This window comes from Marmota marmota, unplaced genomic scaffold, assembly GCF_001458135.2.
Source record: "Marmota marmota marmota unplaced genomic scaffold, marMar, whole genome shotgun sequence".
Taxonomy (NCBI): Eukaryota; Metazoa; Chordata; class Mammalia; order Rodentia; family Sciuridae; genus Marmota; species Marmota marmota.
Window position 1 is genome coordinate 3,279,363 of NW_026000052.1, and position 25,253 is coordinate 3,304,615.

General features: G+C 64.0%; 1 protein-coding gene across 10 annotated transcripts in view; it reads left to right on the plus strand.

Moving 5' to 3' along the window:
• Vav2 (vav guanine nucleotide exchange factor 2) overlaps positions 1–25,253 on the plus strand; it is a 123,719-nt gene that overhangs the window by 92,474 nt on the left and 5,992 nt on the right. For 5 of the 10 annotated variants that reach the window (XM_048813376.1, XM_048813372.1, XM_048813375.1 and 2 more), the window contains 19 exons: positions 51–151; positions 3,733–3,832; positions 4,471–4,566; positions 5,136–5,204; positions 7,225–7,311; positions 8,903–8,988; positions 9,633–9,765; positions 11,380–11,489; positions 13,332–13,433; positions 13,819–13,907; positions 16,405–16,421; positions 16,920–16,944; positions 17,908–18,035; positions 18,804–18,878; positions 19,946–19,998; positions 20,924–21,040; positions 23,304–23,391; positions 24,337–24,460; positions 25,043–25,108. In XM_048813376.1, coding sequence (XP_048669333.1) covers positions 51–151; positions 3,733–3,832; positions 4,471–4,566; positions 5,136–5,204; positions 7,225–7,311; positions 8,903–8,988; positions 9,633–9,765; positions 11,380–11,489; positions 13,332–13,433; positions 13,819–13,907; positions 16,405–16,421; positions 16,920–16,944; positions 17,908–18,035; positions 18,804–18,878; positions 19,946–19,998; positions 20,924–21,040; positions 23,304–23,391; positions 24,337–24,460; positions 25,043–25,108 — 1,666 coding nt within the window. Of the gene's footprint in view, positions 1–50; positions 152–3,732; positions 3,833–4,470; positions 4,567–5,135; positions 5,205–7,224; positions 7,312–8,902; positions 8,989–9,632; positions 9,766–11,379; positions 11,490–13,331; positions 13,434–13,818; positions 13,908–16,404; positions 16,422–16,919; positions 16,945–17,907; positions 18,036–18,803; positions 18,879–19,275; positions 19,674–19,945; positions 19,999–20,923; positions 21,041–23,303; positions 23,392–24,336; positions 24,461–25,042; positions 25,109–25,253 lie in introns of those variants that run through there. The other 5 variants (XM_048813380.1, XM_048813377.1, XM_048813379.1 and 2 more) reach the window with 3 other exon arrangements.

The window sequence follows — 25,253 nt, forward strand, 5'->3', positions numbered from 1 at the left end:
TCGCCGGTAAACCGGTGGCCCTCGAGGCACTCTCCGCCCCCCCCCCCCAGGACCTGATGAAGGTGCACCACAGCCTCCTGAGGGCTATCGACGTGTCCATGATGGCTGGGGGCAGCACACTGGCCAAGGTCTTCCTCGAGTTCAAGGAAAGGTGAGTGCCCTCCCCATCTGCTCCTCAGGATAGACAGCGGACGGGGAGAGTCCTCCTGGGTGGGAATCATGGGCCTGGTGTCCTGAGACAGGTGGCCGCCGTCCTCCAGGCCTCTGTGCCCTCTTGTAAACAAAGATTTTTAAAATTTTTATTTTTATTTTTGGTACCAGGGACCTTAACCACTGAGCCCCGTCCCCAGCCCTTTTATATTTTATCTAGAGACAGAGCCTCACTGTGTTGCTTAGGGCCTCACTGAGTTGCCGAGGCTGGCTTTGAAATCCTGATCCTCCTGCCTCAGCCTCCTGCTGGGATCTCAGGTGTGGGCCCCCTTCCCATCATGGCCTGTCGGCCACCTCTGGGCATGGGGTGTGGTCTGGATGGGGCCTCTCGGGCTCTGGCAAACCCTTCTGCTTCTCGCTTGTCGGGGTCTTGGTGAGTGACATTCATGCCGCTGGCTGTGCCGCAGGCCTCTGGCTTGTCCTGGAGACTTGGGCATCCAGAGGAGACAACCCTGCCCTGCATGCTGTCCACCTAGCGCAAGGTGGACAGGCCCTGCTGCTTCTGGTGACAGGAGCCCTGGGCCTGACCTGTGTAGGTCTGAGTGAGGAGCTCTGGGGACACGAGCACAGACCACGGGACAGGGTCATGGCTGAGGCCTCGGGTTGTGGGGTCGCAGGGCTGAGGCCACTTCCCCATGCTGCTGGTAGCCCGTGCCTCGGTCTTGACTCCCTCACCTGTGAATTAGGGACCAGGGTGGCCCCTGGGCGGGGCAGCCCCAGAGGGTGAGCCAGGATGACCCTGCTTCCCCACAGCTGGTCCCCACCATTGGAAGGCCACTGTGGCCAACAGGAGGGGACATCAGTCTCCGCAGGCCAGGCGGGGGCAGTGGGGCAGTCGAGGGGCAGGTCTCAGCCGCTGGCCACAGCGCCGTGGCTCCACATCTGCAGCGCTCAGGCCAGTTGTGGGATTGGTCTGAAGCCTGTGGCGGCCCCTCTTTCCCGAGGGCTTGGCCCAGGGAGTTAGACGCAGATAGGGCCGCCTCGTCAGTCCCACCACTGCCCGCTCAGCTGCCCCGGGGCCCCGTGCACAGTGAGTGTCACAGATGGGCAGTCATGGCCACCTGAGGCAGCCCTGGGGGCAGGCGGCCTCCCGCAGCTCCTCCTTCCCCTGCTCCAAGCCCCTCGGTTTGTGCCCTGTTGACGGAGGTGGTGCAGAGCTGCCTGCTGTCCCCAGACTCCTTTTGGGGCTCAGCAAGGGGCAGTGTGGGATTCTGGAATCTTCTAGTAGGTGTGAAGGGTGGTTGAGCTGGAAACCTCAGCTTCTTCCTTCTGAGGCTGGGTGTCCATTTCCTTACAGGGGGGTCACTGACAGGTGAGGCCTGCGGTCTGCCCTCCCCAGAACTGCACCCCCACCACGCAGGCTGTGAGTCAGCCCCTGGCCAAGGCCACACCAGCAGACTGGTGCGTCCTCTGCTCCGGACCTTGCCTGTGAGGCTCCCACCTCCTGGGGCATGACGGCACCCCACCCTCGAGCTGCTGTGGGAGCCTGTGCTCCTCCCGCGCCCGGCCCAGAGCTGTGCAGACAGTGGCCTGCCGCGTGGCTTGGCTAGGTGCCTGGGGCCGGGGCCCTTCAGTCGTGTCCTCCTGGGGAAGGGCCCTGGCCACATCGGAGTCCACCACCAGGCCACTGCATCTCCCTTCCGCCACTTTCCCTCCCCTTTTGGAGTCAGCCTGCACCCTAACACTCCTTTGCTCACTGATTCCACGGACATTTATAGAGTGCCTGCTGTGTACGGAGGAGTTCAGGGCCAAAGGCAGGACAGGCTCAGGTCCCGCTGCAGCATGGGAGACGAGAACTGTCCTCAGCGGGCTCATCGGGGGCCGTGGTGGAGCCTGGAGCCAGGGCGTGGAGGCCTGGGCCACTCCTGCGTGGGGAGAGCAGGTGCCCATGGAAGGCAGGAGCAGAGGGCAACGGTGTGGTGGGAGAGGTGCCGGGATCTTCCAGGCCAAGGCAAGGACTTGAATAGGGCAGGAGGAAGCCACCGCGGGACTTTTGTGGCAAGATCCTGGCAACTCAGCAGGCTGAAGGCTGGAACAGCCTCCCCGTGACCGACGTGTCAGGGCAAATCACAGTCACCCCCCCCTTTTTTAAGGTTACACTTCCACTAATGTGGCCTTGGTCCTGAATGAGGCAGATGCCCCTCCTGCCTTCACACGAGCCTGCAGGGGCATCTCCCCTGCAGATGGCCGGAACCTGGGCTCCGGGAAGGGTTGTGTTTTAGGACACCTGGCACCAGGTCCACACTGACCTTGACCTCCGTGGTGGGCTGCTGTGGTGTGCTGTAGTGTGTTGTGCGACCTCAGCCTCTCAGCACCCAGCTCCCTACAGGCTGGTGTGGGGAGGCTCGGGGAGCAGCGGTCAGCCAGGCGTGCAGCCCGTGGGGCCTGGGGCCTCGGATCCCTGAGCATTTCTCGAAAGCTAGGACACGTGTCAGGAGGTGTCGCTCATGCTTGAGCTAGCTCTGCCCTGATGTGTCCCTCGGTGGAAAATGTCCCCTCTCCCACTGCCTTCTTGTGGACCCGGACCTCCAGGGGTGGGGAGAGATGGGCATCCTCTGGTTCCAAACGCCCACGGCCCAGGGGTGGGAGGCCTGCGTGGGGACCCATGCCCAGGGCTCTGTCACCTTGGGCCTTGCAGGAGAGCCCACCACCAGGACGCTTTCTCCCAAGGGCCAGCCCCACGCTCCAGCGTCAGGCCCAGCCTCCCAGCTGGGCTGCTACACCCAGGCTGGTGGCCCTTGGTCAGGTCACAGAGGCCTCAGTACTGTCTGGAGAAGAGGCTCCTGCCCCCGTCTTGCCAGGTGGAGACAGGAAGGTCTGCGCCCTCAGTGGGGGTCCTGCGAGTGTGGCTGCCGTCACCTTGTCCTCGTCCAGTGGTCACTGGGCGTGGTTCCTCTCCTGGGGGCTCTGGTGGTCGGGGGCATGGGCACCTAAAGCAGGAGTGGCAGGCTCGCTACCCGAGGTCCAGAGGTGCTGGAGTCTGGCTGGCAGAGATGTGGGCACCGGGGCTGCATGTGGCCTGGCTGGGGACAAAGGAGGGGCGTATGGGCAGAGGAGAGCAGCACAGGGCGCGAGAGCAGAATCAGAATGGGGGAGAGGTGGTGCCTCGGGGGCCAGAGGGGGGAGGGCAGGAGGGCAGCTCTAGTCCCTACCAGGGGCCACCTCGGGGTGACCGGGAGCCCCCCTGGGTCTGCCAGTCTCAGGAGGCAGGGCCTCCGGCTCTCTCCAGGCGTGGGGACCCAGAACAGGAGTGGGCCAGGGCCACGACCTGAAGTGGCACCACAGGTGGCCTCTTGGGCGGGTGCTGGGTGCCCTTATTAGCCAGTGCTTCCGCAGCCCCTCCCAGTGACCCAGGACCCCCCTCACTCAGGGCAGGGGAGGGCAGAACCCACCAGGGGCCGTTGGCCGGAGGCCCATGCCGCGCAGCCTCCCGAGGAAGAAGCGTGTCCTGGGTCGTGCGTGCCCCCACCTGCGTGTGCGTGTGCTCACGTGCTGACACGCGTGTGTCCTGTGTGCCGCCAGGCTCCTCATCTACGGGGATTACTGCAGCCACCTGGAGCGTGCCCAGACCACACTCAGCCAGCTCCTCACCAGCCGCGACGACTTCAGGCAGAAAGTGGAGGTAACAGGCGCCCGGCTGGCCTGCCCCAGGCCGCAGCTCGCTGGCGAGCGCCACAGGCACCCACCTCCCCCTGCCTGGGCAGGGACGCGGCCTGCGTGCGGCTTGCTTGTCCCTCTGAGGTGTTTTGTCGGGTGGGGGTCCTCCAGCCCCATCTGACTCAGCCAGGGCCACGCCCCGACCCTGGCCTTTGCTGACCCCGGGGGCCCAGGTGGCTCTGCTGGAAGCAGGTGGCCTTACATGTTGTCACCCAGGCTTGGAACCTGCCCCTCCCAGGTACTGGTGGGGGGCAGCTGTCCCCGGCTGAGGGTCCCCTCTGATCAGCATGGCCATGTTTGCCCAGCCCTGGCTCCAGCGCTGGTGGGTGGCCTGGGCCCAAGCACCAGGTGGGCACCTGGCTTCTCAGAGCCCACGGCAGGGGGCGGGCAGGGGAGGCCCCACCCTCCCTGAAGGTCCTGGCCCTGAGGAAGGGACAGGGGATTGAGGTGGGGGCCTGAGAACAGCGGGTCACGCGTGTCCCCGGGCACCCTGGGGCCCACCCTGCGCAGCCTGGTTCAGGGCAGCTTCCTGAGGGTGTCCAGGGCTCAGCCTCCGTCCCCAGGCGGTGGCGGGCAGCTCCTCATGGCTGGCTCCCCGCCCAGGAGTGCACGCTGAAGGTCCAGGACGGCAAGTTCAAACTGCAGGACCTGCTGGTGGTGCCCATGCAGCGGGTGCTCAAGTACCACCTTCTGCTCAAGGTGACGAAGTCCCAGGGGCTAGGGGTGGGGAGGCCCCCAGCGAGCGGGTGGATAAGTGAGGCTGCTCAGCACTCCTTAGGAAAGGTCATCCCGGTAAAGATAGGAAGACTGATTAAAGCCTGTGCAGAGTCAGAAAAATGGGCCGAGATGGGGAAGCAGCCTTAGTCCAGCAGTAAGAGCTGCCATGACTGATCTCTTAACTAAGTCTGAGCTTCCTGACAGCCATGGTGAAAGTGGGAATAGGAAGGCCTTCAGGAAGCACACACCTGGAGGGGAGGTGGAGGTGCCTTTGAAGTTCTCCAGGGAGCCAACCCCAGTACATTGCTCTGCGCCACCCTAGTGTTCCTTCGTGCTCTACCCCCTCCCCTTACCCACAAGGTTTGGGAGTGCCCCTGCTGGGAGCAGGGTGTGCCTGTGGGAGGGGTCTCACTTGTCCATTGGAGGAGGCAGCTGAAGGGCACCTGGAGCAGCAGGTGGGGCTGGCTTTGTGCTGGGGTTGTCACCCTGTGCCTGGTAGGGGCCAGGCAGGGCTGGGCCCCTGAGTGACCCAGGACCCCTCACTCCTCCAGGAGCTCCTGAGCCATTCTGCTGACCGGCCCGAGAGGCAGCAGCTCAAAGAAGCCCTGGAAGCCATGCAGGTGGGCAGCGGAGGCGGGCAGCGGAGGTGGGCACGGCGGGCTGCACTTTGCCGTGCCTGGGGGCAATTCCTGGGGGTGACGGGCTAGACCAGCTGGAGGGTAGAGGTGGCACCGGAGGAGGCTGCACCAGGCTCTGCTCCTGACCTCACCTGCCCCCAGTGACTGCCGAGGCCCCTTCCCGCTGTCCCGCCTGCCCGAGGGGCCATCAGCGGCCCCAGGCTCTGCGCTCCACCCGGGATCCCTGTCCCCCGGCCTCGGCCCTCTGCCCCCTGTCTGGGCTGCTCCTTTTCTCTTGATGATTCCGAGGGCCTCTAGCCAGACGTGTCCCCTCCCTGTGGAAACCCAGTGTCCGGGCTGCTCGGCTGTCCCCCCCGCCCTGCTCAGGGACCCTCCAGTGCTCCCTCCTGGCCGCTCCGCTCCTCTGCAGGACCCTGGTCCCAATGGGCCACAGCGTTTGCCACGGAAACCCAAAACCCAAGCCTCTGACCCCCCTGTGTCCTCCCAAGCTGGCCTCCTCCTTGTCACCTGGCCACCTCTGGCTCACTCCCAGTCTGCAGCGAGCTCCACATGTCCCCAGGGCTGGCCCTGCTGGGTTCCAGGGCCTGTCCCCAGGCAGCACTCCCAGTTCCTCCTCGGCAGGCCTGTGCCGCTCGGCCACCTGTGACCCCAGGCTGGGCACTGTGTCCAGCACGGGGCAGGCCCCCTAGGCGCCTGTTTAAAGAGTGCCTTTCCAGGGCAGGACTGCAGCCTGTCCCCAGGGGCAGCAGGACATGGCTGCTCGGCTTCATGCTCCTGGGTGACAGTGCGAGTGCGTGGGTGTGGGCCTGGGAGTGACCGCAGGGGCCTTGGATTCCATTCCCTCTGGCCCCCTGGGCAGGACCTGCGGCCAGGTCAGTGGGACGGCGTTTCCCTGACAGACGTGGACGGGGGTGAGGTCCCCGTTCTCTGGTGCCGTCGCCCGCTGTGAGCCCAGGTGCACATGGTCATGAAAACCTTGGGATGGGCAGTGGGTGCCCGCGAGCCAGGCGTGGCTTGGCAGTGTGTCCCTGGCCAGCGGGCGAGTCCAGGTCCCTCAGTAGAGGTTCCCGAGGGCTGTCAGCCCTGCAGAGGGCTCCATGACCCCGGGCAGGCTTCTGGGCTTCCGAGAGCTGTTGAGATGCACTTGAGGCCCGTCTTTCACCCCCTGCTGCAGCGCCGGGATGGCCTGTGTGGCCAGCAGGAGCCCCCTCTGTCCTCATGCTTGATTTCCCCAGGGACGGAGCGCTCACTCCCTGCAGCCCGGGTGCTCTGCTAGGCTGCTTTGCCCCTGGGGCCCTGGGGCTGTTCCCCTGGGCGTCTCGTCCCAGTCTGAGCCTAGTGGGCTCTGGGCCAGGTGAGCGTGGAGACCAGAAATCCAGACAGCTCGCAGGCCCCACCTGGTGAGGGTCTGCCATGGCTGCCCCGAGTCTGTCCCTGCCCTGGGTTCCTTGTCTCTGGGAAATTGTTTCCCTCATTTTAAAGGCAAGTAGACAAGAAAACAGAACACCCTTTAAGAAGCCACAGGGAGGCTGGAGAGTGGACCACGAGGTCCCCCTGGAGCAAGAAGGGGCAGGAGGGGGGTGGGGACTGAGCCTGGATATCCACATTTCACCCGCTGGCTGGGCTGCAGGTCAGCACTGCCCCCTGGTGGCCAGCAGGAGGGTTGCAGTGGGGTACACGGGTGCTGGGCTGGAAAGTGGGGACCTCTGGGCCCAGGTAGAAGGAACTAACTGGCCACTCGTTCTACCCAGGCTCCTAGATGACATGCAGGCTTAGGGTGGGTCCAGATCGGGGGCTGCTTGGTGGCCTGTGTGACTTTGAAGGGCGGTGGGACAGAGTGGCAGGGCTCTTCAGGTCGCTGTGCTACAGTCCCTGCTGTGTCTGCCCTGTGGGGTGCTGCTCCCTACCCCCTCCTTGTTTGGGGTCCTCCACCCCCACTAGGACCAGGAGAGGGCTTGGTGGGCTGGGCTCCCCTCGTGGACATGGCGCTCCCTGGTTTCAGGACTTGGCCATGTACATAAACGAGGTGAAGCGGGACAAGGAGACCTTGAAGAAGATCCGCGAGTTTCAGAGCTCCATAGAGAACCTGGTAAGTGCCGCGGCTCTCCAGTGGGGCCAGGCCTGGCTCGCGTTGGGCACAGAGGGGACGCACACACCCACCCAGGCGGCCGCTTCTGGGGTTGATGTCCAGCTCCTGCTTCTGCGCACCCTCGTCCCCTTCAGCCAACCCAAGTGCCCTATGCCCTGAGGATGGTCCTTTGTGAAGGGGGCAGGCCGTGTGGATTGCCCAGCCCCGTCCCTCCTCCCCAGCTGGACAGAAGTCTCCCTCACATCCAGAAGCAGAAGTGGCTCTGGGAGACCCGGGGCTCCTGGACCAGGGCTCCCTGGCTGGCCCTGCAGGGCAACGGACAGGTTCTGTTCGCGATGCCTGCCAGCTGTGTTGCCAGGTGCCCCTGGGCACAGGGTCACCCACACTGAGAACCGCTGGTTTTGATGAAAACATTTTGCCCTCTGGCGATTTTTGCTCTCACAAGTGTGGGCAGAGGAGACCCCAGATCCCCAGGCCAGCCCCTGGGGCCACGTGCCCGATCTTTACCCACCAGGGTCAGAGGTGCATCCGAGGAGCCCTCTGCAGGCCCAGGGCGGGGGGGAGCGCCTGGGCCTGGCCCATGAAAGCAGAGGGAGTTTCAGGCAGCCTCACGGTTCTGAGCCCAAAGACTTGAGGCTGAGCCAGGAGCACCTGGGGGCTGTGGGTGCCAAGGACCCCGGGCAACCACAGATGCCCTCCCAACACCACGCGGTGCCCACCACTGCTTCTGCGATGTGAGGAAAGAAGATTGTTTTGTGTTTTGATGTTTTACGAGTTACGCTTGCACTTTAAATAATGAGAATGGAGCAGGGGTGCAGCGGCCACTCCCAGGACAGGCCCCATGCCAGCCCGGCCCCTCCTGGGGAAGCAGAGTTTCCGCTCTTGGCACTCCAGGGTCACTCGGGCCAGGAGTGGACTCCCTGAGTGTGTGCCCGCCGAGCTCGACAGCACAATGTGTGTCAGACTCTCCAGGGCGCAGGGAGCCCGGGACACTGGAGCTACCCCAGGCCCATGGGCCTGGCAACCACGCTTGGGCCACTCCCTCCTGCACTCTTCTGGACCTGGTCCTGCCTGCATAGCCTCGTCCCTTGACAGCCCCACGGGCCACCTGTCCAGGGAGGTGATCTCTGCCAGCCAAAACAGCAGCTGGGACCGTCCGCAGCAAGCCCAGCTTGAGGCCTCGGAGCCTCTTCCCACAGAGATGAACTGCTGGGGACCCCACAGGGCCCCCGTGTGCTCCCCGCACGCCTGCCTTCTGAGAGGTGCTGCCTGAGAAGAGTCTCACTGGGTTTCTCGGCGGGCGTCTGGCTTTTCCTTCCAGCCCTGCTCTGGGCTCACACAGCGGTGGCCTGTGACTGTGACCCAGGCCATCAATCGCTCTTTGTTCCCGGGCTGAAGGGAGCCCCCGGTGGGGCTGGCGGGAGTGGGGACCCAGCCTCCAGCCTGGTCCCTCCCTACCTCTGCTTCCCGTCCCCAGCCCTGGCCCAGAAGTGCCCCGGTGCTGTGGGGAGCGCGGCCCTGGTGTGCCCGCCCGCTCTGGGCCGGGGCGGGCTGTGCCAGCAGGAGTGACCCTCCCGCCGCTCTTTCCCAGCAGGTGAAGCTGGAGGAGTACGGGAGGCCAAAGATCGACGGGGAGCTGAAAGTCCGGTCCATAGTCAACCACACCAAGCAAGACAGGTGAGAGGGCAGCTGGCGGTGGCCTCCCGTGACAGCCTGGCATTCGGGTCCAGCGGGCCCTGCTCCCAGGCGGCCTGGAAATGGCTTGTGGCCGGTTTGCCGTACTCAGCTTTAATTGCTTCCTTCCTTCTCCACACGAGCGTCGGGGCCACGTCAGCCAGTGCCCTGGGCTGCCCTGCCCATGGCGGGCACTGGGCTAATGGCCAAAGGCGGGGTGGGGCCCAACCCTGTGAGCTCACGCTCTCCAGGGAGCCAGGGCAGACCCGAGCGCCTGGCTGCACGTGCCTCTGCCAAGTGGCTGCTGGGTGGCTGGCCATGGTGGGAAGGTGGGCCGGGACCCTCGAGCCTCTTCCTCCATGCCCACCTGCTGTATGTGAGGGCCCGGTCACTGGGGGTCAGGAGGAAGGGCTAGGTGCAGCCCTGGGTGTGGAGCAGGGCCCTGACCACAGGCTGGCGTCTGCCAGGTGGACTAGTGGAGGGCAGGGCTCACCCCTGGGCGGCAGCCGCATGTGCTGAGGGAAGAGGCTGCTCTGAGGCCCTCAGGCCGGCTCACAGGTGCCTGCCGGGGGCACCGCCCGCAGCGCGGGGCCTTCACGTGGGAGTGCCGGCCATGCTAAGGGCCCCTGGCCTGCTGTCTGGGCCAGGTACTTGTTCCTGTTTGACAAGGTGGTCATCGTCTGCAAGAGGAAGGGCTACAGCTACGAGCTGAAGGAGGTCATCGAGCTGCTGTCCCACAAGATGACCGACGACCCCATGCACAACAAGGACATCAAGAAGGTGGGCTGCGGACTGCTCGGGGCCACCACGGCCCACCAGGGCTGGGCCACACCAGGCAAGGGGCAGGCACAGGGTCCCAAACCTCAGGGAAGGGCTGCTGTTTGCTGGGGGTGGCCCCACCCTGCAGAGAGACCCCTCAGCCCTTGCCTGGTCATTGTGACTGCTGCAGATGGCACCCCACCCGGGGTCAGGGCTCCATCAGGACCTCAGTGCCCAGTGTGGGCCTGGGCAGAGCAGGAGGCCCTGTTCAAGGCCCCTAGTGAGAGCCTGGCTCTGAACCCTGGCTGGCCTGCCTGCAGCTCATGTTGTCCCTGTAGCAGGCAGGTGTCCTCCCCGTCCCCACCCCCGCCTGTGTGGGGGAAGGCTGTGAGGGTTCTGGATGAGTTTGCAGAGGCTCTAATGTCCAGCAGGCAGGGTCCTGGGCTGCAGGGTGGCCATGGCTGTAGGGTCCAGCCTGGGAGCTGGGGCAGAGTTGAATCCTCTGGTTCATTCTTGCTCCTGCCGAGGCTTCTGCACACAGTGCTTGAGCACCTACTGTGTGTGGCCCTGGGCCAGGAGTGGGGCCTGAAGCTAAAAGTCCAGGCCCTGGCCGTCCCCACTTATAGTTGCTGACCCAGTGTGTCCCAGCCCCTCCCAACCCTGGTGTCTGGAGCAGGCAGTCGGGGCCACGGGGTATCGAGCCGAGGCCCGACCTGGAGCTGGGGCAGAGCCTGCACCTGCAGCGCATACGCGCATGCGGCAGAGCCACTGGGGTCCCAGCCTCTGGTGCTGTCCCTGTTGTTCCGAGCCCTGCCCAGGGCCCGTTCCACCCCTCCTGGGCTGTGGGCTCCGGCCGCGGTGCCCACTGCAGGGCCGCCCAGGCCCCTGGTGACCCGTCTCCCCTTTGCTTTCCTTACACGCTTCCTAGTCTCACGGGAAGATGGTAAGCTGCTGCCCCTTCCCCCTCCCCGGCCCTCGCCCAGCCAGGCCTCGGCACTCCCACTGCCCCAGGCCAGGGTGGGGGGCTCAGGGGTCCCTCACCCGGCCCCTCGCTCTGTGCGTCTCTCCTCTCCCGCATCCTTGCTCCCTCCCTCCGTCCTCCTCGCCTCCCCCACTCCCAACAAGCCCCTGCACTTCCCAGCTCTCCCCTGGACCCCTTTGAAGGCCCTTTTCCGGAGCTGGAGGGGCTGCTGGGCAGCTCAGGCCACTGAGCAGGCCACTGAGCAGGGCCCCGTGCAGCGGCCATCCCTGCCCTGCTTGCTTCTGCTCACTTCCGAGGGTTTTCAGTCCCACTGAGGATCTGGGCAGGTGGGCGGGCGCCTGGGCCCAGGCTTCCTGGGGGCATCCTGCCTTGCAGCAGTGGGAGGGGGCAGGGAGAGGCCCCACCTGCCCCTGGGTGGCACAGCACGCAGTAGGCATCCTTCACGTGGGCAGGCTCGGCACGTAGGGCCACCTGCACGTGTGCACCTTGAGAGCCGCACGCTTGGGCCCAGGCCCGGGCACACGCATCTGAGAGGACATGCACCTGAGAGGAATGCCCAGCACACCTGTGCGCCTGTGGCCCTGCAGGGGGCACTGCACACGAGATGCCACTGTGCCCTGGGCCCCGTGTGAACGCGTCCCTGTCCCCCGCAGTGGTCCTACGGCTTCTACCTGATTCACCTCCAAGGAAAGCAGGGCTTCCAGTTCTTCTGCAAGACGGAGGACATGAAGCGGAAGTGGATGGAGCAGTTTGAGATGGCCATGTGAGTGGGTGGCCGCTGGGCTCTTCCGCAGCCCCCGAGACTGGGGGTGGCAGGGGGCAGTTCAGGTGCCAGAGACTGAGACCAGCTCCTGACCATGGGGCCAGCCCTGCTCAGCGTCTGCTGGAGCTGGAGGGCCTTCCTGCTGCCATAGCATTCCAGGGCTGGGCCGTCCTGCTGGGATGGGTCTTGCCGTCCTCGAGGCTGAGCCGTGTACCCCTGACTAGCAGGCCGGGAATGGCCAGGGGCAGCTTCAAAGGGCCCACGAGGCTTGGCCTTTGAAAGCCCAGATCTACTTCCAGCCTGAGCCAGGAAGCAGCCCAATACGCTGACCAGTGGCTCCCTGACAACTAGGTGGAAGGGGCAGGGCCTCAGCAGTGGGCCACTGGGATCAGAATAGCCAGCAGGAGCAGCGGTCTTGGTGGGGCTCCTGGTTTCAGAGGTCTCAGTCCATAGGTGGCCGACTCTGTTGCTCTGGGCCTAGTGGGCCGCACCTCGTGGGGAGGGGCCCAGTGTAGGGAAGCTGGTCAGCTCAGGGCAGGTCAGGAGGCAGAGAGCACACACCCCCTGCCCATCATTGCCCAGTCGGGCTGTTCACACTAGGAAGGGTGGACGAGGTCACAGCTCTCACGGTCCCTGGGTGCACCTCTGGACATTCCTGCATGAACAGCAGCATTCAGGGACACCCCCTGTCCACACCCTGACACTGCATCCTGGGCTTTTCCACCTGGTGGAGGGAAGGGGCCGTGACAGGGCCGTGGTGGCATCCTGCTGGCTTGTGTCCCAGCCAGGGCGTCTCATCTTCATTTGCATGGGTTGACATTTTGTCCCCAGGGTCCCCTGGTGAACTCTTCAGGTGTGTGCCTGGAGAGGCCCCTCCCACCACCAGGGGGCTGCCATCACACCTCCCTCTAGGGCTCACTCCCTGGCCTCTCTGACTCGGTGGGCGGAGGTAGAAGTGAGCTGCAGACCCGTGTGTGCCCCCGGCGTGCCCCCCTGCCCATGATAAACTAGATTCCATGTTTGTTTAGGCTTTGGAATGTCCAACATTTAGGCTTTGTACACACAGAGACGTGTACACATCTGGGTGTCCAAGTCCCTGGGTACCCGGGAAATGCTGAGTGCTGCGCACTCTGTTCTTTCCTTTGCATACAGACCTGTGATAAAGTTCCACAATATGATTCAGGCACAGGAAGAGATGAGCGACAGCTGATAATAGCAATATGTTGTAATAAGTTAATGACGTTGCTGCTCTTGAGCTTTGGGTCCATTTTTTAGTGAAATAAGCAGTACTTGAACATAAGTCCTGTGATACCATGACAGTCCATCTGATACCAGACAGCCCTCAAGTAACTAACAGGAGGGTAGTGCATGCCGTGTGGATACTCTGGGCCAAAGGATGATGTGATTTGGTTTAGGGTGAGATTTCATTCATGTTGCTACTCAGAATGGAGTGCATTGTAAATCCTAAGGATTGTTTCTAGAATTTTCCAGTTAATATTTTTAGACCACATTGACTGTGGGTAACAAACCTCAGAAAGTGAAGCCACAGATGTGGGGGGCGGCTGCTGTATGCATTTGCTCTTTGACAGGTGCCTGCACCGCCCACTCCTAGGCCTTTCGAGACCTGAGTCTTCCCCTTCACCTGGGGTTTTCTTGTGCCAGTATGGCCTGACCATAGGGCTTCCTTTCACACCAGCCCTGTGCCACAGCCCGCCCGGCATCACACACAGCCAGGCTGGAGTGCAGACCCCCAACATGGCGCTGCCAGGGCTGGCGTGGCCCACGGCTTGGGCTCAGGGCCTGGCGAGTGCCACTTCTGCCCCCCTCTCTGGTTCCTGCCAGGTCCAACATCAAGCCAGACAAAGCCAACGCCAACCACCACAGCTTCCAGATGTACACGTTCGACAGGACCACCAGCTGCAGAGCCTGCGGGATGTTCCTCAGGTGGGCCCCGCCCCACTCAAGCCCCAGGCCCACGAGCTCAGCACGGCAGCTCCCGCGGCCCACGGCCTCTCACCTCCCGCCACAGCCCACACAAGACCCCAAGGAGCCAGGGGGTGTCCATGAGAGTCAGGGCCTGGGCCCTTGGAGTCTTGGATCTAGCCAGGCGGATTGTCCCTGGGCACCAGGACCACTGTGGGGGTGGGGGTCCAGGCTGGGTGGGCAGAGGGGACAGCAGGGGTCTCATGAAGCAGGGGTCCTGGAGATCCCAGGCTCTGAGGGTCAGATGCTCCAGGGCGGCTGCCAGGCCAGGGAGTGAACAAAGGCCCTGACCACAGCTGAGCAGTCAAGGAGCCAGCACAGCCTCACCTCCCGCTCTCCCACGCAGGGGCACCTTCTACCAGGGTTACCTGTGCACCAGGTGTGGCGTGGGGGCACACAAGGAGTGCCTGGAGGTGATTCCCCCCTGCAGGATCAGTGAGTACTGACCCGCAACCGGCTGCCCGGCTCCCTCTGCCTGAGCCTCAGGTCCTGCCTGCTCACAGCTGCCCTTTACCATTCTCTAGTAGAGGCCAAATGAGAATACCAAGGCTCAGAGATGGCGAGACACTGCCCCAGGGCGCACAGTAATCAGGAGGCAGGATCTGGCTCCAAATGGGTACTAGAGGACTTTCCCTCCTTGTCCCCATTCCCCGTGCCAGAATCCAGGTGCCCCAGATGGTCAGAGAGCTCTTGCAGCAGGCTTGGGGGTCTGGTCAGCCACACCTCTCATGACCCTCTCCTGTCCCTGGGGTCTCCCACTGGGGAGGCCTGACGGAGATGGCCACTGTGTTGGTGACTGGCTCACAGGCACGCCCTTGGACACGCACCAGTGCATCTCATCTCCTTGTGCCTGATTATCAGATGGGGAAGCCTGAGGCTCGGGCTAAGGGCGGGGAGGCCCTGGGCCCTGGAGGCTCCTCCCCTGCGTCTTGGTTTGGGGTTTTGCCGAGGGGCAGCCCGGCGGGGAGCAGCTGGTCGAAGGGCCTCACGGAGGGCAGAGTCTAGGTGGGGGCCACAGTGAGGGATGGCCGAGGGCCTGGGCAGTGTGGCCCAGGGATGGCTCCCTGGACACAGCACCTGCTGAGTGCAAGCCCCCCACCCCGGCCTCAGCTGGGTGACTCTTGTCCTCCCCACCCCTGGGGACAGTGCCATGTCACGCTGCAAGTGACACACAGGAGCCGTGCTCAGGGAGGCAGGGCCCCCAGTGACGGTGGGATCCTCAGGCAGCCTACGGCCCTCGGCTGCCCCTCCATGGTGGACCAGGCCCCTGGCTGTTGACGTGGGAGTGAGGTCTCTGCTCTGTTGCCGTGCGTCCTGTCACTGTGACATGCAGGACAAGGCTAGGCCCAGTATCGTCACCCCATCATCAGCCCCCAGTCAGGCTGGAAACCATGCCTGCTGGTGGAACCTCTGTCCAGCGAAGCGTCCAGGGTCCCCAGTTCATGTCCCTGGGCCTGTGTCTCGCTGATCCTCCTGGATGACAGCAAGTCAGGCCAGCTTGTCACCCCAAGACCCGCTGCCCACAATGTACCAGAACCACAGTCGATCTGTCTCTGAGTGTTGGCCTGGTGCCCTGAGCCGGGAGGGTCAGCAGGTCACCCAAGCCTCTTGTCCCCACCACCGGCTGCTGCCCCCTGCAACCCTGTCAGGCCCCTCTAGCGTCCCTGTGCGCTGGGCTGGACGTGGCCTTTCCCTTTGCTGTCTACACCGCCCCCTTGTGGCCACGTGCCCCTCACACCAGGCGACGGGCTGGGGCTACGTCTGTTGTTTTTTTTTTAGTCTAAAAATAGCATATTTAATTTTCAAAAAGTCAGAGGGGGCAAAGGAGAAGAAAGGACGAAAATAAACATGGCCCTTGAACTTACCTAGAAATAGCTAAAGGCATAAAATTAAAGATATATCTCAAGCTTTCTTTTTAGAACATAATTGCTTAGTTTTCTCCTGATGGTCAGAGCCTCGTTTCCTGTAGGAAGCTCCGGGCAGGAGCAGGGGAGGCAGCTTACACCACCCTGCAGGCCCCCGTCCCCACGTGGGGCTTCCCTTGGTGGCGCACAGGCCCACGCGGTCTCTTTGGGGTTTTGTTTCCCAGTAAAACACAGGCGCATTGGGGTCCTGCGGCAGGCGGTTCTGCCTGTGGGAAGCCGGTCCCCCTTGGCACCCGCCAGGTCGCCACAGCCCCTGCAGGCACCAGCCGCTGCTCCAAGGGCCTGTGCCTCCCCGAGGACGCTGGTCCTGGTTCCCCTGTGGGCCCGTCCCTGCCCTGGCCACATCTGGCCACACCACCCTGCAGTGGGTTCCCTCGCCTTGGTTGGCGCTGCCTCTGGGCTGTGCCCAGGGTCTACACCAAGGCGGGTTAGTGTCCACAGGGGTCAGGATGCCCCCGGGAGGGGCCCCTTCCTCTGAGAGCCTTGCTGTGGGGTGCCCTCCCCAGGCAGAGTAAAACCCGCCATGACCCCTATCCATGCCCAAGCTGCTTCCTGTGTCCCCAAGGTCTGCTGGAGACAGGAGTGCCCAGAGCAGTCACGGCCGAGTGCCGGGCCGTGTGGTCACAGCTGCTGCAGTCCTTGTTTTGACCAGTGGTGGCAGCAGCCCAGGTTGGCAGGGGCTGGGGCCCACTTTGCCTTCCCTCTGACAAGCCGACATGCCCCTGCCCTTGAGTGCTGGCACCTGTGTATCTCAGCCACGGGTGGCAGAGAGGAGTCACAAGTGCCCACTTGCTCGTGGCAGGCACAGCTGGCCCACTGTGGACTCTCTTCTGTGGACGGGTGGGGCAGGGAGCCTGGGGGCAGCCCTGCCCCTCCTGGGAAGTCGGGTCGTCAGAGGCCCCTCTCCAGGTCCAGGTCTGCGTCTGGAGGGAGCCGTGAAGCTCGCCTCCAGCAGCCGTAGGCGCCTGATGGCGCCTCTGCTCTGACCCCGTCTGCTTCCTTTGCAGGTTCCCCGGCCGACCTGGTAAGTGTCCACGCTCCCCTCCAGGGGCCCTCTGGGTTTCCTTCATGGGCATCAATAGCAACGGGTCTGCGCGCGGGACCCAGGGGACCCCGTAGCTGTGGTCCTGTCCCAGCAGCTGACCTGTTCTGCCTGCCCAGGGTGGGCTCTCTGCCATAGTCACAGCTTTGTCACCTGTACCTGCCCCTGCCCCAAAGCCCCTGCTTGGTCCAGAGCCCTCTGGAGCTGACATAGCAGGGGTCACATGGTCACCTGTGGGGCCTGGACTGTGCCTTCCGCATGGAGGGGGCACTTGCTGGCCTGTGAGGGGCACGGAGATGGCTCCAGGGGTGGCCAGGTGGGCCTCCTGGAGGAGGTGAGGGTCCACGGTGGGGAATCCAGGGGAGTCCAGGCCCTAGGCCCTCTCTGCTCCTACCTTTACCCTCCCCCCGGGGGGAGGGCAGCTGGGGGGAGGGGAAGGAGAGCCCTCCCTCATTCACTCTCCTGTCCTTGTCCTCACAGGATGCCTCCCCGGGAGCAGGACCTGGTGAGTGCCGAGCTTGGGCCCTCTGTGCGTCATCCACGTTGGCCGCCCCAGGAGCCTGTCCTGGCCTGGGCCTGGCAATGGCTGCTTTGCCCATTCTCTGCTCCAGGCTCCCAGAAGGCGAGGGCTATGTGCCCCCTGCCTCTTCCCTCCCAAGGCCACCTCCCCAGGGTTGCTTAGGCCCCATAAGGCATACCCCGAGTCCCAGGCCATGGGGACAGGGCCAGCCTGAGAAGGGCCAGCGTCCTTTCAATCCAGGGCGGGGCTCAGAGCTGCTGCCCAGTGACCCCCGAGCAGAGCGGAGGCCCCGAGCCTCCTTACCGCCTTCCCCATCCCTCACCGGGCTGCTCAGTGGGAGGCGCCTGGTGAATATGGAGGATTGAAGACGGAGGTGCTGTGAGACGCAGTGGAGTCCAAGCAGTGAGAATAAATCCAGCCCGTCAGGGAAGGACGGGGTCCCTGAACAGGCTGCTGCTGCTGTCACTGGTTGGGACCCCCAGCCAGACGTGACTTAGGGCGGGGCTGGGTCTGAACAGGCTCCTGGTAGGAGTGGCCTCGCCTTTTTTGGGGTTCAGGCGCCACCCGCATTTGAGCCCTGAGCTGCCTCTGACTGTGGCTCAGGTCCCTGGGCCTCCTGACCCTCCTCACCTCCTCTGACATGAGGACCGTCCCCTGTCCACACGCTGGCTGCAGTCCCAAATTTGAGAGGTGTCTGTTGGGGAGAAGACACAGGAAGCAGCACCTGAGAATAAGTCCCTGCCTCTGCTGGGGCCTGAGGATGTACTCAGGACGTTCTCAAGGGACCCAGGAGCCCCAGGGGCCCCAGGGGCAGGGCTTAGGGAGGGGCCTACGGCCACTCGCCAGACAGCTCCTGGGCTGGACAGGGCCGGGGAGAAGCCAGGATCCATGGGTTGCCTGCCAGGGCCAGGTCCCAAGCGAGCAGCCCTTCCACCCTGTCTCCGGCAGGTCCCAAGATGGTGGCTGTGCAGAATTACCTCGGCAACCCTGCCCCTCCCGGGAAGCCCGTGTTAACCTTCCAGATGGGCGACGTGATCGAGCTGCTGCGGGGCGACCCTGAGTCCCAGTGGTGGGAGGTAGGTCCTGGGCCCTGGAGCCCAGCTCCTCCCCCTGCTCCCAGGGTGAAGGTCAGGGCCATGCAGAGGGCAGCTGGTTAGCAGGGCCTCTGCCACCGCCTCCCCCCGCGTCTTCCCGGGGGCACTGCTCTCATACGGTGGGGCCCTTCTGCTGATGTCCATGGCTTCCCAAAGCTCTGGCTTGGCTGTGCCTGAACTGCCTCCTCCCTGTGCTGCCCTGGGCCGGCCAGCAGCCCTGTGTCCTGCTGTGGGGTGACCAGGCCCCGTGCCTGGCCCTGCCCTCCGCCTCGCCCCAGGAAGCCTCTGGCAAAGGGCTCTACGCGGCCAGAGAAGGTCCTGTGGTGTGGCTCCTGCTCCCTTCTCAGGGCCCACAAACGAGGGGCCCGTGGCACCCACCCTCGGTGCCTTCCCCGAGCCCCAGTGCCCACAGGACAGCTCTAGACACGGGGCCTGGCTGCACAGGCGCCAGAGGAGCTGCAGTCCTATGTCCCCACAGCTTCCTGGCCTGTGTTCAGTTACAATAGTCATAGAACTGAGGCCCGAAGGGTGCCCAAGGGGTCTCTGCTCCCTGCCAGCCACCCTGTTCCTCCTCAGGTGGCCTTGGAGGGACACTAACATGCCAGGCCCCACCTGTAACACAGGTCACCCCTCGCTTCCCCACTCAGCCACTACAAGGTCACCTGAGGTCACAGTGGCCACGAGGCTCATCTTGGACCAGGGCCTGTGTTCACCTGGAATGACCCCTGTCCCCCTGGTCTCTCCGTCCAGGGCCGGCTGGTGCACAGCAGGAAGTCAGGGTGCTTCCCCAGCTCATCTGTGAAGCCCTGCCCTGTGGACGGAAGGGTAAGTCCCCTCCTCTGGTCACTTCCAGAGACAGTGGCTAGGGTGCAGAGGGCTCCAGGGTGCCTCAGTGAGGAGGGTGTGGCCCTTTCAGGGTGTACTTGCTAAGTGACTGAGCAGGGAATAGAGGCCAGGTTGGTGGGGTGCTGTCCTCTGCTGAAGGCCCACCCTGCCCAGGGCTGTGCTGCCCCATGGTGACTGGCGCGTGCCCACAGGAGGACTCGTGCCTTCCTGTGCGTCGTGGGGCCTCCCTGATCTTTGGGGCTGTCGCCTAGCCCTAGCGGGGGGGGGGGGGGGGCTCCCCCCCCAGATGCACCGTCGGAGTTTAGGATATTTGGGGAAAGGCCACATGGCAGTCTTACTGGAGGGTGTGGAACTTGTCCCCAACCCTGTTATGAAGGCAGCACCCCCAGGACAGCGACGGGGCTTCTCCCTGAAGGTGCAAGGAGGTGGGTCCCCCGCAGGAGCCCTGCTGGCCTCTGGCCTCTGTCCTGCTGAAGGAGAAGGTGTTAAACACTCAGACTGTTTGGGCAGGTCAGGAGTACCTAGGGCAGGGGAGGACGGGTGTCACCAACTCACGAGGTGGTGGGGGGCAGGCCCGGCCCTCCCCAAGCCTCAGGTTCCCCATCCGTGTGGTGCATGGGGCCAAGGCTGAGGAGTGGTCTCTGAGGCCTCCAGCGTGTGTCCTCGTGAGGCTGGGTGGGGCTCTGGCAGGGGCCATAGCCCCCACAACACAGCCCACCACTGCAGCTCAAGTGTCCCCGTACCCCTGCTGGGAACTTCCTGCAGCCACCTGCTTCCCTCTCAGGGTGAGGCGCGCTGCTGGGTGGTGGCTCCCTGTTCACGGCTGGGAATCTGTCGTTTCACCATCCTGAGCTTCAGTGTGGGGACTGAGTCCAGCCATGTCCTTGGGGACCTTAGAGGCCAGGGCCTCTGGGCTAAGTTCACAGATGGTCCTGGTCCAGTGCAGACAGTGCTGGGAGTGGGGTCGGGCCACTGACAGCAAGCCCCAGCCCCCAGTCTGTGGCCGGCCCTGGTGGGACATCAACCCGTGTGTGCTCTGCCCCCAGCCGCCCGTTAGCCGGCCGCCTTCCCGGGAGATCGACTACACCGTGTACCCCTGGTGAGTGGGTGGCGGGTTCGAGGCGCCGGTGGGGGTGGAGGCTGCCTCCACCGCGTGGGGAGGGAGGGAGCCCTGCTCCGGGCACCGTCAGCGGAGCCGTCTTCCCAGTCGGGCTGTGCTCGGTGAGAATGGCGAGGTGGGTGTGTGGAAGTGGGTGCCCCTCTGGATAGACTTGGGGGCACCTGAGCCTCGGCTTGTGACCCCGCTGTGCTGTTGGCAGACTAGAGGAAGGTCCATGTGGACTTGTGGCCCTGGCGCTGTTGCCCTGATGGGCCCCACGGTGATGGGGGGCCTGGGGGCACAGTGGTCTCTGCCCTGGCAGCAGCTGCTCCTTGATTTCACTTTGGGGGTCATCCCTGGGGCCTTGGACCCGGCCCCTCAGTGTTGGCTGCCCGAAACCCCTCACCACAGGTAGTGCAGGTGGTGGACAGGTGCTCCCAGGGCTTTCGCTTGGTGGAGAAGCAAACAGAAATGTCACTTTTTAACGCTGACCGCCTGGTGACATGGTATGGGGAGTCCCCACCTGCCTGGCAAGCAGTGGGGAGCTCGCCTTGGGCTGCGCTTCGTCTCAGTGGAGGCACAGGCGTGGTCCCAGCCTGCCCAGAGCCCCCGGGTGCAGACCCTGGCCGCCCCCAGCAGTCCTCGGACCCCGTAAGCCATCACTGCTTCTTTCTGAGGAGTAAAAATGTTTTTTGGAAGAAGCGACTGGGTTAATGGCGTAGGGTGGTTGCCTCCTGTGGGCCCTGGGTCTGAGGAGCTGAGAGTAGGCCTGGCCATGGGGCTCCCTCCCCGCCCCTCCGCTGTCTGCTGGGCCCACAGTGCTGGGCCGCCGTCTTGAAGGTTCGAGATGGGGAACGGCTGGCTGCATGCGCACTCAGGGCCGGCGCCCCTCTGCACCGGCCACAGCTCTCGGCCCCCACTCCAGGTTTGCTGGCAACATGGAGAGGCAGCAGACGGACAGCCTGCTCAAGGCCCACGCCAGCGGCACCTACCTCATCAGGGAGCGGCCTGCCGAGGCTGAGCGCTTCGCCATAAGCATCAAGTGAGTGGCAGCCTCCCTCTGAACCGTGGCCCCTGGCCTCTCATGACCTGGGCCTCTCGGGGTTGGGGACACTGTCTTCGGTTGCCTGAACTAAGTAAGACCCTTGAGATGACCCGGAAATGAGAATACACGCTGGGCGCCAGGGTGTCCAGAGGTAGGCCCAGCCCTGCAGAGCGCTCCACGCAGTGTCACCTGCCCAGCCACCCAGGAGGGCTGGCTGGACATGTTCAGGAGCAAGTGGGGAGATGTGCTCAGGTCCTGCCTGGCAGCCCTCAGTGGCTCAGATGGGATGGGATCGTCATGTGTTGTGGCACCTGGGAGCCCTCAAAGAACTCCTCCTATGGTGACAGTGACCTTGTAGCTTCAGCTAATAGACCCAGACGGAGATCCGGGTGTCTTCATGGGGCTGTGGTCAGACTCGGGTAGTTTGTCCTGCTTGGTGTAGGATCCTCATGGACAGGACAGGCCCCAGGCCAGTGACTAGGGGTATCTAGTCTGCCATGACCTGGGGTCCAGAGCCCTAAGCAGTGGCTTGTGTCCAAAAAGAGCACCTCTGGTCTACTGGCTGGGTGCTGGGCAAGCCAGGCCCCCATAACCTGTCCCCTGGCTGGTGCAGCAGATCAAATCAACTCCAATGCCAAGTGACCCGCAGAGAAGATTTTCTGAATGGGGCAAGTGTACCTCGTGGCCATAGGGCGGGTGTGGACCAGGCTCGGCTGGAACCCCCCAGGTCCTGCGCTCCCCGATCCCGCCCCTCCCAGCCTTCCTTCTCGGCTCTGAGCACAGGCTTCCTGTGTCTGCACTCACAGCAGCCCAACTGTGCATCCAGCTGTCTGGCCTGAGCACCAGCAGACAGCTGTCACATGTGTTTGAATCCCAGGAGAGGGGCAATTTGGCCCCCAGCACTCAGGGCCAGGGTCCCACTGCACAGGACAGCTGCTGAGGGGCACCCGGGGTGGGAGCACTGGAGGCAGGTGTCTGGGGAGCTAGAGGGGTCCAGAAGCGAGGATGAGGCCTCAGAGTCCTCCCACTTCAGGCAGGACAGGCACTACCATGACCCATCACCCTCCCAGGAGGCCCCACAGATGTTTGCAGCCTGCCACAAATGCTCCGGCCCTAGAGTACAGACAGCGAGTGGCCAGGGTCTGCTGGGATATCAGCTGAGGGGACCTGGCGGCCTTGGAAGGATCTGCTCTCTGCAGAGTTTTTGTCCCCCGCTGGGAACACCTAGGAGTGTGAAGCACCGTTCAGGGCCAGCCTCCACAGCTCTGGAGGACAGCCATGTGTGTCCAGCATTAGGTCTGTGGCCCAGGCAGAGCAATGAAAGGCAGGGCTCTTGGCCCTGTAAGAATACCAGGGGCGCCTTGCATGTGTCACCTGAGAGCACCTGAGCGCCATCAGACAGCCCGGCCTGGGACCTGGGGGTGGGGCAGGCTTGGTCACAGCCCTGTGAATTCCAGGGAGACACAGAGAGGGTCTCTGCAGAGGCCTGGAGCAGGAGCCTGGCTGGCTGGACGCTCATTTGCATAGTCGCTGTTTTTTGCTGGTTCCGGGTGTCAAACCGTCCTAGCATTCCGGGATCTGCCCCCAGGCCGGGTGTGCTCCTTTCCCCACGTCAGGCTGGGTGGAGGCGCACCCAGGGAGACGCAGCCTGGTGCTTACTGGTTGAGGATTCCTGCATCATGGTCACCAGGGTGCTGGCTTCAGTTGCATTCCTGGGACATCTCTGGCTCTGGTGTCAGATGCTGTAGGCTGGGGTGGTGTCTGGGGATGACGACAGGGAGGCTCTCCAGGTAGGTTACGCTCCAACTGAGGCCTGCAGCTGGTGGGGTGAGGGGGTGGCCAGGCCTCTGACTGGCTTGTGCTTAGTGCCTCTGGACAGCAGCTGGAGGAGTTAGGAGCTGATGTCAGGGCTGGGCCCAGCTGCTTCCTGGGAGGAGGAGGGTGCTCCCCGTGCCCAGAGCTGATGAGCAAAAGCCCAAGAAGAGGTGGCAGCAGGGCTGGAGAGTGGGGAGCCCCTGAGAAGCTGGTGGCATGGGTTGCCGCAGGTGTGGGCTCCACTGGGCAGGGAGGGCAGGTAGACCAGCCCAGGAATCTGCTGAGGCCCAAAAGGGATGGGGCAGGGAGTGGGGGTGAGGAGAAGCAGCCGTAGCAGCAATGTGGGGCGAGGGTGGGGTCGCTACTCCAGTAAACGTGGAGCAGGTTGGACACCTAAGGGCCACAGGCCTCTGGCAGTGACCACCGGGCCCCTGCATTTGCCCAGGTTCAACGATGAGGTGAAGCACATCAAAGTGGTGGAGAAAGACAACTGGATTCACATCACAGAAGCTAAGAAGTTCGAAAGCCTCTTGGTATGTGCGTCCCTGGCTCCTGCCGCTCCCGACCCAGCCACGGGGCCAGGTGGCCCCGCATGCCTTCCCTGCTGGCCACCCCCATCCCACACCCTTCTCCTTGGGAGGAGTGATCCTCCCAGTGTGGGCAAGACTCGGGGAAGTCGGTCTGTGAGGCACCTGGGGACAGGCCGGGCATGTCGAACCCCTGATTTGGGACTTCTGACCCCCAGAGCCAGGCTCAGCAAACCTGGCCATGCTGTCACCATAGCCCTCCCACGCAGATCTTCCTGGGAGAGCAGGAACTGGCCTCCTGTAGCTCCTCCCCAGCCACCCCACCTCCCCAGGGCCGAGGCCACCAAGCCCAGTCAGGACGAGGTCCTTCCTCGGAGGGTCCTTTCTCCGTCATAAACCTTGTGCATTGGGACTGGCGAGGACAGCGAGCTCTTCCTCCCTCTGTGCACAGAGTCAGAGTGTCTGCTCCCAGCCCCCAAACAAGACCCGCTGTGGCCCTCGGGGTGAGTCCCTGGAGCCCACAGCCTGGCGCAGGAGGTTCTCACAGGTCTTGTAGAAGCTGACCTGCTGACCAGGCTGTACCGAGCTCGGACTCTCAAGGTCCGGAGCGTTTGACATTGACACATCCTCCCCAGCTGGTCCTCGCATCTGCCGTGTCTCTGGAAGCTTCCCCGTGCTGGGCCTGTGGTGGCCAGTGTCCCCCTCTGTGAAGGCTGCGGGCAGCAGCCATGTTGCCCAGCCTGGGCCTTCCTCCACATCATTCCTTGGCAGTGTCCTTACTTGCTGGGCCAGAGGTCTCCAAGACCTGACCTCGCACCATGGTCTGGGCTGGGGAGCCAGGAGCAGGGGGTTCTGGGGGCCAGGGAGGAACATTCCCCCCATGAGACCCTGAGGGGGTGGGGTGGCCAGGCCACCTGGAGGCAGTGGCCACATCAGTGTGAATCCCTGCAGGAGCTGGTGGAGTACTACCAGGGCCACTCTCTCAAGGAGAGCTTCAAGCAGCTGGACACCACGCTCAAATACCCCTACAAGTCCCGGGAGCGCCCTGCCTCCAGGACCTCCAGCCGGTCCCCAGGTAATGTCCTTGTGTGGCAGCGACCACTCTGGCTGCTTCCAGGGCCCAGGTCCTCACTGCCCACCTGCCCTCAGGAGTCCACCCCTGGAGCCTGGCCCAGGCCCTCCATTGTCCTACTCTGCGGGCCTGTGGCCCCCTCCCCTTCCCTGTGGCAGACGGGGACCCCACGCCTGTGCTTCCTGCCCTAAGGACAATGCAGGAGGTCCAGGCAGAGACCCCCTGCACTCGAGAGAGGCCTCTGACAGAGCAGGGTGGCCGCCTGTCCTCAGGTCCCTCCCTGCCTTGCCGTGGGAGGCTGCCTGTCTGTAGATGGGACTCTGAGGCCCGGAACTGGGAAGTGACCTGCTTCAGGCCACTCAGAACTAGGAGCAGGGCAGAGCTACCCCAAGTGGCCCCTGTCCTCCAGCCTGTGGGGACCTGCGGCCATGAGTCCCCCCAGGCAGAGCAGGAGAGGGGCCACGGGCCCTTCGTGAGCCCGGGCGGTGTGCCAGGTGGGGGCAGCAGCCGGCGGGAGGGGCTCGGTGGCTCTGGAGGCACGGTGGAGCCGTGCTGCCCCCCTCTCACGCGTCTCTGTCTCCGCAGCCTCCTGTGCCTCCTTCGGCTTTTCCTCTCTCAGTCCTCAGGGCCCCTCTGCCCCCTTCTGGTCAGGTACCGCTGCTGCGCGGCCCCGGCCTGGCCTGACGTCCAGGGTGCAGCCCCGCCCGGGGCAGGGAGGAGGGGGACGCTGGGCTGCTGCACCTGAGGACTGGACAGGCCAGGCCCTGCCCGCCACCCCTTGCACCTGTCTCTTATA